The 12,846-nt window shown below is 36.7% G+C and overlaps 1 protein-coding gene across 3 annotated transcripts in view; it reads right to left on the minus strand.

The window, feature by feature from the left end:
• Positions 1-12,846, minus strand: part of fra (neogenin protein frazzled) — a 180,336-nt gene that overhangs the window by 105,384 nt on the left and 62,106 nt on the right. For all 3 annotated transcript variants that reach the window (XM_080173991.1, XM_080173992.1, XM_080173990.1), the window contains exons 3-5: positions 11,895-12,009; positions 11,325-11,488; positions 8,988-9,079 (exon numbers count right to left, since the gene is read on the minus strand). In XM_080173991.1, the coding sequence (XP_080030117.1) occupies positions 8,988-9,079; positions 11,325-11,488; positions 11,895-12,009 (371 nt within the window). The remainder of the gene's footprint in view (positions 1-8,987; positions 9,080-11,324; positions 11,489-11,894; positions 12,010-12,846) is intronic.

Consider the following 12,846-nt stretch of genomic DNA (forward strand, 5'->3'; position numbering starts at 1 on the left):
CGTTTTGGCGGCAGCTCTCCTCGTAACCAGCGGACCCATCAGGTCGACTTGCACAGCTTCAAAAGGCCTGCTCGGGACCAACTTGTCAGGTAACACCTCCTTCATGGTAGCACGACATTCCTTAGCCCTCTCAACACTGCAGGGCCAACATTTCTTCACTTCCATGATGGCCAACCTCCTTGCCTTCACAATCCAGCACCAACGGCGGCTCTCAGCTAAAGTTCCACGGACACCAGAGTGAAGCTCAACATGCGCTTCTCTCATAAAAACAGCAGCTAACCAATTACCAGGCTCCAAAATTATTAAACCTGGCATGTCTTCAAATATCATTTTACGGCCACCAGTAATGGCGTCAATGACTGGCTGTCCACGACCAACCATCTTAAGAATCCTCATCTCCCTGGTCACATAATTTCCTCCGGGACCAACGACAGGCCAGGTCAATGATACTTCATGCACTAATGGATTTAATGACGCATAATTGCCTTTAGCGTCATTTATCCACTCATCCTCTTGGCTTCGTGACACAATGAAAAGTTCCGCCGCCGCCATAAAATTGTACAAAGACGGCTTGTACACAGAACCTGCGGCTGCTACATGACTACCAGCGGCTGTAGTCTTACCTTCTTGTCTGCTCTTTAGCTTCTTCAACCAGGTGTTCGCAACTTGCAGGACAGCTGCCATAATACGTTTGGCCTGTCCAAATGATCTCCTGTGCTTAAACCTAAAGACATCTTCAGCGGCTTCTCCGGCAACTTTCATTGAACATAACTTAACCATTTTGGTATTCAACTCCTCTGGGGGTAAAACCTGCTTGACTTCTTCGGCAGTTTTCACCGGCCACGCACTTTCATCCTGGCGCAACCATTCTGGGCCCAATCTGTACCTGGAACCTGGTCCCAAATCTGATACCTTGCAGGTGCTTCTGGTGCCCAAATCTGCAACGTTGTGCGTTCCCGGGACCCACCTCCAGTCATCCTTGTTGGTTGCAGATTGAATTTCTCCAATACGATGAGAATTAAATGTGTTCAACATAGCACTGTTGGAAACTATTTGTGATAAAACACACGATGAATCAGTAAAGTACATCACTCTGATAATATCAAAAGGCAGGGCATCTCTGACGGACTTTGCCAACCTTGTGGACATTTGGCATCCCATCAACTCAAGGCGTGGAATTGACTCACACTTGACCGGCGCAACTCTTGACTTAGTGGCTAGCAGAAACGTTTCAAATCCTTGTCTAGTTGGCCACCTCAAATATGCATTAGATGCATAAGCCTCTGATGACCCATCCGAAAACATCATCAAGGATGGAAGGCCAGTTGGTTCATCCGGGACCACACAACGGTCAAACTCCAATTTAGCGACCTCAGCTCTGTCCTCCAGCGACTGAACAAGTTCATCCCGTAGACTTTTTGGAATGAAATCTTGCCAGCCCAAATTCAGCAAACATGTTTTCCGCAGGACAAGTTTAATTCTCAACAGAATAGGGCTGCAAAGCCCGATCGGGTCGAAGGTTTGGGCGGCGAACCTGTGGACCATCTTCTTTGTCAGATTCTCGTCCAAGGCGTCCTGGAGGTTGTACAAATCAGCATCCTCTTTCACCTTCCTTCCCTTGACTTTACCATCTTGGTTGACTCTTGTGGCGATGGACAACACATCGGTGACTGGCTTCCATATCAGCCCGAGAACCTTGGTAGGCTGGCAATCATCTCCAGAATAAATGACTTGTTTGAAGGAAAAACTACCTTTGCCGATAATCCTGTCGGCCTCTTTCATCATCTCCTTGGCTTCTGGCTTCGATCCTGCTCCCGAAATAACGTCATCTATGAAGCTGTGCTTCTCAAGCTTGACTGCAACTGGAATCTGAGGTAACTTGAATTCCTCATCAGGGTAGGTAGGTATTTGTGGCTCCTTCCATAATTCAGGTTTGGCAACAATTTCACTACCGTTTATTTGTCCCTCTCCATACATCTCCTTGACCTCTGCTTCACTCTTTCCGCCGAACAGGCGGGACGTCAACTTCAGGGCTGTAACTGCCAAATTTCCCGCAGCTAACTCGCCGAAATTTACAACTTTGGTCAGGTAAATTTCAAGTGGACCATCTGGCGTCGGGGAAAATAAAACTCTCTTCATCTGGCTGTCGAACTCTGTGGCCAGGATGGAGTTATAAAACTTGGAGATATCCGCGGTTATACCAACCTTGTAACCGCGGAAAAGCATCAAATGATAAAATATCTTCTGCATTGGCGGCGGGCCTCCCAGCATTATGTTATTAAAACTGGTACCCTTGAACGTCAGAGAACTATTTGCACACAATCGCATGGGTGTGGAACTTGAATCCTCCTTGAAAGCAACCACTATTGATGAACAAGACTTAGGTCCTTCATACTGCAATTCTTCAGGCGTGGCTTTTTGAAAAACGCCTCTTCTTATGGCGTCGTTGAATACCTCCACATACATTCCATAGGTACCTTCCTTGACCATCCTGGCACGATCCTTTTCAGCAATTTTGCGGGCTAAACTCTCATTGTAAGGTAAAGTGTGAGGATCTTCAATATAAGCATATTGACCTGTCCACTTGTTGGACTGCAAGTCTAGTGTTAAACCTGCCTCAATTATCCTCTGCCTCTCACGCTGGTCCCAGGTAGTGCCGTCGGCCATAGCCTTGCACTCTTGACAAGCAGTACATCCTGGACAAAGTGCCTGCGGCTGTATGCCAAACGATTCAGACGTCAGAAAGTCTGGCAAAGTGCCTCCACTGACACTGACAGCCTTATAAGCTGACTTTTGATCTCCAGCTCCACCATCAGCACTCGTACAGATAAAACCACTACCAAAAATGGTTCGCCACAACATAGACTGGCCCACTTTCTGGTAGGTTGAAGGAAACACGTCAGGATGTGTATTTCCAATGATGATATCTAAGCCTCCACTAATATATGTAAACCTTTCTGGAGGCATTTCAAATATCTCGGCGGCAGTTTCGGGGTGGACCGAGCGCATCTCGTTGGCCCCGCCGAGGGTAGGCATGACAGCTGCCTCAAACTCCCTCAGATTGCCGTCCCTATCCTTCAGATAAAACACAACGTTGCGGCAGGAAGACTCACTGCCATCAGCTACAGAAATAGTTGTATATCTGCCAGTAGATTTCAGCTTCAACTTGTTGGATAACTTCTCAGACACAAGTGGCAAATTTGCCCCGGAGTCAAACATTACCGTGGCGTGGCAGGTGCCGCCGCCAGGTGCTACAACAGGAACTAACTGAAGTAAGAAGGTACAGGGGCTGGGTGCAGAACTTGACTTGTAGACTGTATTCACACCAGCACTAGCCTCATGGAGTAACCTGGAATGGTATCTGTCGCAATTATTTGTACCACAAACACCAAGCTTATCAGATTTATTACACTTGTCAGCAGTATGGCCGTCACACAGGCAAAGCTCACATAATTTCTTCTGCTGGACAACTTTCTTTCGGTCAACCACATCCATCTTCTTGAACGTGAGGCAACGGAAAATCGGGTGTTTCTCCTTGCAGCTCTCCACAGGACATGCACTGTTCCACTTGGAAGCCTTGTCCTTTCCAGCCTTTCCATTCTTATTGTCGCTGCGGCCAGATACTTGCGCGGCGGCAGCTCTGTCACGATTTCTCTTGCCGGCGCCACTGTCATAGGACATGTCACCGGCCAACATGGCACCCCTGGTCCTCTCCAGCAGTTCTACAATCTTCGGGATGTTTGGTTGATTCATGCTACCTAGCTCCATCATAATTTTGTCTCTCAAATTTTCAGGGCACTTGTCTTTAAAAATATGAATAAGAGTTAGGTGGTTGTAATCCTTAGCTGCAGAACCAACGATGGCTTCTACCTCCTGCATCATGCTCTTGAAGGTAGCAATTGCGCTAACCACGTCCACAGGTTTATCCACAGGTTTCATCTTGTTCAACTTAGTTAAAATCCTCATGAACCGGCGAGTGTTTGATAAAAACATCTGATCAAGAAACGCCCATTGTTCATTATGATCTCTAATCGCTGACACTTGCTTGCGTAGTTCCGGGTTGGTTATCACCTTCTCCATACACAACATCAGACTTAACCTCTGGTCAGCAAATCCATAACCAGAGCATAGATCCTTAAAGACCTGTTTAAAGTTTGGGTAATCCGTGTCAGTACCGTCGAACGACGGCAACAAACTGTTGTCCCAGCGCCCATACTGCGGGTTGGAACTCCGAATATCCACAGCAGACATACTTCTGGAGAGCATGGCAGGTGTCCCACTCTCATCCAGATTAGATGAACGACGTTCCATCTCTCTAAGCCTTCGGTACATATCACGTACTTCTTGGCGCAACTCCACGGAAATTTTAAGCACTCCCATGTCCATCTTCACCTTCTCAATGACGTCAAGGTTCCTGGCGACAGTGCTTGACCTCGCGTCATCTGAATCATTGTCAAGCCAGTACAGAATTTTTGTACACTGCTCCAACGACGCATAAACTTTATCTGCAACAGTTTTCTGCTCACTAGCTTCATCCAAATCACGCTTGAACTCGCGCAGCTCACTAGTCTCCACGGCAGGTTTTAGATTTTTTATTAGGTCAGATTGGTCCTTGACCTCACTAAAAATGTCACGAATTGATTTTACAGTCACATTTTCACATGAACTAAAACTTTGGCAGGCTTTTAGATTGTCATAAAACACTTTTAACTGTTCATCAAAAACTTCTAGCCTTTCACTGCCAATAGCGATAGCTCGCTCAATTTTCTGCTTTTTGGTTAGTGGCATATTGATTCACTAGGTACTTATTTCACAGAAAAATTGTCACAGTTTATTGCATCAATAATTCACTGGATGCTATTGATCTCTTGATGAATGCTAACGCCTATTCATCAGATACTTTGAAATTGTCTCAACCATGACACTTTGGTTGAGCTTGACTTCCGAATTAGCGGGAAGTTCACGAGATCAGTTGGCGAACATACAAACCCCCAATACCAGGAACCATCAAGTTTCAACAGCAGGTTTGAATATAGATTTATTGATGAAATTATTTCAAAGACCTGAAATTACAATATCAATTAGTTCATAATTCCAGTTATTTATAACCACGTAATCTTATTTGCTTTTTAAAAATCATTTTTCTCTACGGTAAAAAATCTTTGGAAACTTTGGCTTTAAAGGAAAATTATTTGGTTTAATAAATCATTGTTAAATGCAACAATAAGGCACATAAAAATTACTAAAACATATATTAATCATAATTAAGTTTCATGCTTAGCTGGCTAAAGCCTTTTTTAAAACTACATATAATCGTCCTATACACCATACTTCTTAATAAAAATAACAAATTCTACCTGAAGCTCTTATGGTTTCAAATCCCTGATATACTAGGGTCGTTCACACACAATGAGACCAATGATAGGCCCAATTTTGTTCTCCGAAATCTTCACACTCTCATATCTCATTCAAAAGTAAAGAACGTGCGCATCCAAAATAAACAAACACTCTATGCCGCGCCACATTATGAAAGGAAAGCCCTAAAAGACGACATTTGCGCTTTGTTTTTGGTTAATGATAAGGAATTTAATTTCGAACTTGATAAACACAAAGCTTCCTCGAAAAGAGGTTAAGACAATTGGTATGCACAATCTAAGAGTGTCCAAACTTCTCAACCAATTATTTGTCTTGTGCTGATTTGATAATATGCGGACGTGAATTCACACCATATGTATTAATATTTGACAAAGAGGTAAAAGGGTCCTCAAGCCGGCTGTTAATGTGAGGCTGAGGACTTTTATTCAAGAAAATTATTTAATAGAACAAAACTAACAAGATTGATTTTATTAATAGTGTTGAAACTCTATAGGAAGAATGGAAACTCATAGTTGGAAATATATTATACCAACCCTTTGATTGCATGATCTTTGTCTGTTGATTATAAAGATTCTTTCAATTTTCCAAATAATTTTATGTGTTTCTCAAATAACAACACTAATTTCATATTTATCTTTAAAGAAGTTGTATCAACTTTTTTTTTTATAGCTAGCCGGTTCTTTTAGTAAGTAGTAGATGTAAAATTTTTCATAGAATTCAAATATGCAATCGGTTTTTTTGTAGACCTCTTATTTTTTAAGTAATTTAAGTTTTTTAAAAAAATAATTAAGTCGGTTTTAAGGTACTAAAACGCAACAAAATAAAAGAAGAAAATGGTCAGTAAGAACAAAAATAGTAAGATCTTTAATTTGACACCTTACTTTTAAAATTCTGTTGAGTAATAATTGAAAAAATCTATTTTTTTAACCTCGGTATAATAAAAACTTTAGACCTAAATATTTTCTCAAACAGACATAAAAAACATGGGTTCATATATACCATTAGAATCAGAAAAATATTACGAATCCATTGTAAGCAAAATTGAAAAAAATAAAAAAATTAAAAAATTACAGAAATGGCCAATTATTTTTTTTGTTCAGACAACACTATTGTTTTCCCTTTTTTACCCCCTCTTTACCCCCTCTTTACCCCCTTCCCATTTTTATACTCAATTGAAGAATTAAGACGTTGCCTGTACAACATAATATGATATTTTCATATAATTTCTTTTATTGTAGTTTATATACTATATTGTAAACTTTTTTTTTCAATTTTGCTTACAATGGATTCGTAATATTTTTCTGATTCTAATGGTATATATGAACCCATATTTTTTTATTTGTGAAATAATAAAATTAAGTTCAAAGTTTTTATTCTCGTGGGTTTAAAAAAATCGATTTTTTCAATAATTACCTGACAGAATTGAAAAAGTAAGGTGTCAAATTAAAGATCTTACTATTTTTGTTCATAATGACCATTTTCTTTCTTTTTTTTGTTGCATTTTAGTACCTTAAAATCGACTTAATTTTTTTTTTAAACTTAAATTACTTAAAAAATAAGAGGTCTACAAAAAAACCGATTGCATATCTGAATTCTATGAAAAATTTTACATCTACTACTTACTAAAAGAACCGGCTAGCTATAAAAAAAAAAGTTGATACAACTTCTTTAAAGATAAATATGAAATTAGTGTTGTTATTTGAGAAACACATAAAATTATTTGGAAAATTGAAAGAATCTTTATAATCAACAGACAAAGATCATGCAATCAAAGGGTTGGTATAATATATTTCCAACTATGAGTTTCCATTCTTCCTATAGAGTTTCAACACTATTAATAAAATCAATCTTGTTAGTTTTGTTCTATTAAATAATTTTCTTGAATAAAAAAAATAGTTGATACACCTTCTTTAACATCTTCAAATCAATATATTAATACTTGTATGTTGCATCATATTTCCATGTTCTCTGATTAACTGATGCTCTCAGCTGGCTAAATTAGCGATACCCCGCATCCACCCATTTACCCCATACCCTCCTCACCTACTGGATGAACGAACTGACCAATAAATGAGGTCTATGTTAGCAAGATAATTTGACGACAAATTTTCCCCTGTCACTAAATCCACGTATATCATATATCCATTAATCTTAAGTTATGACACAAATTAGGATCAATCCAACAACCCATTGCTAAATCTTTTTTCTATTGTACCATTTCTTTTTTTTAAATACATATTCCCTGTTAATGTTAAAATCTAAAGGGAATAGTTAACAACCTATTCAAACTATTGAGCATAAAAAAATTATATAATTGTCGTCAAAGGGGAGAAAAGCTTTGAACCCAGTCGAAAATACGAAAAATAGAAGGTCACAATTGTTACCGGCATAAAAATGACTTAAAATAATCTGGAAAAGCCAGGGAGGCGGGGGATATTTGACTGTAAATTACACTAGTACCAAAGGCTTTAAAAACACGTTTTCATGTTCGTTGACTCATTGGAATAAAGGTACTAAGAAAGAGAGGGAATGTCTGATTGAGCCAATAGGAGAATCGCATCGGAATTTACATTGGATCTCATTGGTTGAAATTATGTACACATTTTCCTACGAAGGCATGTTTTTTTTCATTTCATACATACATAAAAGTCAGCTGTTAACAGTATATTTTCTTAGTAGAAATCTTTGCGGAATCAGAATTAATTGCCCAAAAATTTCGTTTACAATTTGAAAGCTTGAAACAAAGTTGGATTCTTAAAAAAAAAGTTAGGCTGGCAACTCGCTGGTGAGGCAAAATTATTTTTGTGAAAAATCCTCCAAAATCGAATAAAAAAATTTACAAAAATAAAATAAAATCTTAAGAGGGTTATTAACATATGATTTTGTTTAATTTTTTTTAGATTTTTAATGTGCTTTTGGATGATTTTTCACAAAAATAATTTTGCCTCACTATCGAATAGCGAGTCTATCATTTTTTAAGAATCCACATCAGCTTGAGTCGAAAGTAAACAATACTTTTGTCTGCTAGGAATGTTCTCTCTTAGATTTGACGAAAAAGGGGTTCAGAATATTCTTCTACTCTTCTATTTCTATTCTCATTGGGAACTTTTATTGAAATGTGGTAGGGGTTAGTTGGTTCTAAATAAGTTTTGTCCAAACTTATCAACGAATAACTTATATCAAATTAATCATTTGTTTTATTACTCAGAAAAGCCAAGAATGAAAAGTAATCGCAGAGCTAAAGAAAATGCTCATTTTTTTACTCGTTTTTAGTCAATTCAAGACTCTTTGCAAGGTTACGAAAACTAACATTTTTTTCGTATATTGGACTAGATCCCCAACCTTTTACATTTTTTTCACCAAATCCTCCTTTGACATAAAGTATTTCATTATTACTATTTGTAAGCTTTTGTATTAAAAAAATCATAAAAAAATAAATATTTTATTGAGAATACCTTAAACATGACATGGGCTTTTATTAAGCTTTCCTTAACAAATTACGAGATCTTATTAAACATACAAACATACTACACAATATTACGAGTATATGTTTATCCAACCACTTCATTTTTTATGTTTTTTTTGGCAGCGAAGCTTCTATATAATTTTACCTGGCTCTGTACGTCAACAGCGCAGGGGAAGAGGGCAGTTTGACCTGGATAGACTATCAGGCTAGCTGGCTCACGGGTAAATACAGGAGATCCTAAAATGAAAATATATGTCATGAATAATGGCGGTACAGATAATTGAGGGTATGATCAATCCAGTTATGTCAAGGTTTTTTTTTGTCGGTCTGTTAAGATCTTGCAAACCGCTGAACCGATAGTATTCTCCATATTAGGGAAACAATACATAGGCCACATGATGTTTTATTTAAATATAAGTTTTATTATGGTTTTAGGCTATTTTCTACCCCTTTCAGTCGATCTCCTCCGACCACAGAACCCCTGGATGCTAGGCGCGCTTCCACTATTTATATTTTTATAAAGTATGACCTAATGCATGTTATCATTCTTGTTTAAGCTTCAAAATGATTAGATAAATGAAAATGGCGCAAAAATACTACATATTTTTTAGAAAAATTAAAAATTAGATCATCTATGAAATCATTGTTGAAATAAAAAGCACTGTAATTTAGATGTAAAATGCAAATTTTTGATTTTATAGATAAAAAATGAAATCATCAAAAGCTGTTTAGATTATAAAGATAAGTGATAGTTTCTTCTTTATTTATTGTTTGATTTTAAAATATAAATCAAGTCTAAAACTATCCCAAAATTTTGGTTTAAAACTAAAGTAGCCTAAAACCACCAAGTGACCTAGATAAAGCTTCATCTAAATTTTCATCTTAAGCAAGTTTTTAAATGAAGTTATTATACTTCATGTAATATTTAGCGAATAAGTAAAAGAGGGTGGGGAGTTGTCCCCCCCCCATTCAAATTTTCGATTTTTAAAAAGTCCATATTTTAGGTGGGGGTTATTATTTTCTAAGGCTGATTTTTGGTACTCTTCCCAAAACTAGTTATAAACCTTCTCAGGACCTATTAGAAGCTACATTGTTAAGGAGAAACATATTAGTTACACAGAGAGAGAGACAGACAGACATCCTAGTACTTTTAAATAAGAGTAATTGTTTATTCTTCTGCTGTGGTAGTTGTGTACAAAATTATCCTTGTATAAAAATGCATCACAAATTTAACATTCCTGTCAAGCTAAACATACAAATTCAAACGTGCCTACAAATTCGCAAACAGAAGAATTTAGCGTCATAAATGTTGTGCGAAAAGGCTAACTATAATAAAAACATCCATAAAAGCAGGGCTCAATGATAGTCATTTATTGTATCGTATTATAGACATCTTTCCGCGGTTATTAAAATGAAAAATTTAAATCAGTTTTGTTATCCCTGGGGGGCCGAAGGCTCGGGCTAACAAAAATGGTATTAATTTCAGTATAGCTGAAATATTATCGGTTTCAAAGCCAAACTGGGAAAATTTTGATTATTATGTGGGTTTTCAAAAACAACCGTTTTTTGTTTGCATTTTAAGTGCCATTTCCTTTTCTCTCATTCTCTAATTTAATGACAGTTTGTATTATTTAAAGTCTAAAGGGGTCAATTTGATTATAAAACGCGGCAGCATGGGTTGTTTACTTTTAGCCTATCGTTGGGTTGAAGATCTTTATTCAGTACTAGAGTCTATGCCCCTAAAGGCCTCTAAGGGCAATTTCTCATTGGATGTTAAATAGTTAAAAACCTTTCCAGGAACTGTAAGTAGCTTTACTGTAAAGGAGAACCATATCAGTTCAGTAGGTAGCATGATCTTCGGCTACAGACAAAAAAATCTTACTACTTTATATTATAGGATAAAGCTTAGGTAGGTAGAAATCTTACAAATTAGAAAAAATGAGTATTTTAACGTCCATTGACTCATTACTAAAGCCCTGTCTTTATTTACATTCAATGAATAATAATTTGACTTAAATTCCTTAATAGTGTTTGATGTGTTCACGGGAGAATTTTAGGATATACACAACCTTTCATCACAGGGACAGGTCAACTCTTCCCCCCTCAACATTTGAATTTTTTATTTAGATAGAAAGTGTATTTGTAATGCTCTTAAATTTAGGTAGGTTTAGCAAGGTTCCTAAGAGACAACCTAGACTAAAATCCCACAAAAAAAGCTAAAAAAGGTTACGAGAAAAAATTAAAATGAGAGGTCATGCATGATCCATCATTCAAATAAAGGATTCTGCCTAATTTTAATTTTCATTTTACACAACATCCATTATGTAACCATGACCTATTTAAAACTGTTTTACAATTTTAGATTAATCACTTAGCTTTCTGCATCTAAGATGCATAGTAAAACGATGTCTGTCTGTAAGTAAAAATGTTGACCAATTGAGTATACTACACCTATTATTTTCCAGATACCTAAAATATTTACCTTTGTATACAACTTTAGCAACTCTGGAGAGTAGGGTGCCTGTTCCAGGTAGAGTGATACTGCACTGGTAAACTCCTTGGTCCGCCTGATAGCCTCGCAGCACCAGGCTACCGTTACCCAGCACGCTCAGCCCACCGCTCAGTGCCTGTTCGTCTTTTAACCATCTAAATAAAGATTTAATCACTCCTATGGAAAAATGGATAAATCAATGCAGCACATAAATTCTAGGAACTGCATCTACGTCTAACTGTATTGTTGTAAAAAGTTTGTTTAGAATTAAACTTGAAAAATTTGCACAAAAAATAAAATTTGATCAGAGATAAGGAATATCCTTATATATAACCTTCAGTAAGGTTTTTTGTTTTGTTAATCAGTTAAGATCTCCATAACCACTGAATCAGGGCAGCTTCACAGAGGTTCCTGAATGTTATTGGGCTGCTTAATAGAAATAGTTTTTCCCCACACGCCGATTTAGAATACAGAGCCACTAGACACTAGGGCTGCAAACGATAGTAAAATAATAAATAATAAATTTTTGTTTTCTTGAATTTTGTAAAATAAAAGGCTTACCTAACAAGGGGCTGAGTATCTGCACGCGCCTGACAATGCAACCACGTGGTTGTATCCCGTAGCAGAGTATTCTCTGGCTCCCTCAAGAAACTCAACTCTTTGCTTTTCAGGTCACCTGAAAAAAAGCACATTAATTAGAAATAGTTATTTATTAAGACGGGTTTATGTCATACAAAAGACGTTAATAATATACAAATGTCTCCCCTGTAAGGCCTTATGAATTAATTTCTTAATAGAAAGGTAGATATCTGGGCCCATCAACAGGCGTTACCATGTTAACAATGGATTTTTATAAATACAAAAATTAAATAAAATGAATGGTTGTCAACCCTTTAGGTATGGGGTATTTTATTATTATTTTAGGTTTTATTACTGGGTTATGGCACTCAAGTTGTAGGCTTTATTTCAATTTATTTTAAAAATAGGTAAAGTGAAGGTGAAGGGGTTTAGTGCTCGATGGGTACTTTAAATTTACGCATAATATTATTCATCTTTCAATAAATAGTATTAATTTAGGCAATTTTTAATATCTAACATAAACTTAAAAGAAGCATACATCTAGATTAATTTGTTTTAAAAATTTTTGACAGAATTTTATTGGTTTTTACTTTAACTTAAGATTTTAAATAATGTTATTAAAGTTAAACGGACTTGTTCTTCAAAAGTTAGAAATTAACAAAGAAAATAATAACAATTCGTAAAAGAACTACAATCAAATAGTAGTATATATCCAGAAAAGAACAATGGTCTTCAATACAGTAAAATCTACTTAGAATGCATAGATTTATGTACAACATATAATGTGTATTCTTATCATTGATAAGACCATGTAATTCAACTGATGTAGATCCCCAGTGAGAAGCAAAATTACACCTACTGTACTTTTAAATCATTGGTTGAAAAGTTAGAACAAAGCAAATTAGAACCTGCTAATCAAGATTATCCACATTAA

The sequence above is a fragment of the Acartia tonsa genome, chromosome 10 (assembly GCF_053477335.1).
Source record: "Acartia tonsa isolate MP-2025a chromosome 10, ASM5347733v1, whole genome shotgun sequence".
Lineage (NCBI taxonomy): Eukaryota > Metazoa > Arthropoda > Copepoda > Calanoida > Acartiidae > Acartia > Acartia tonsa.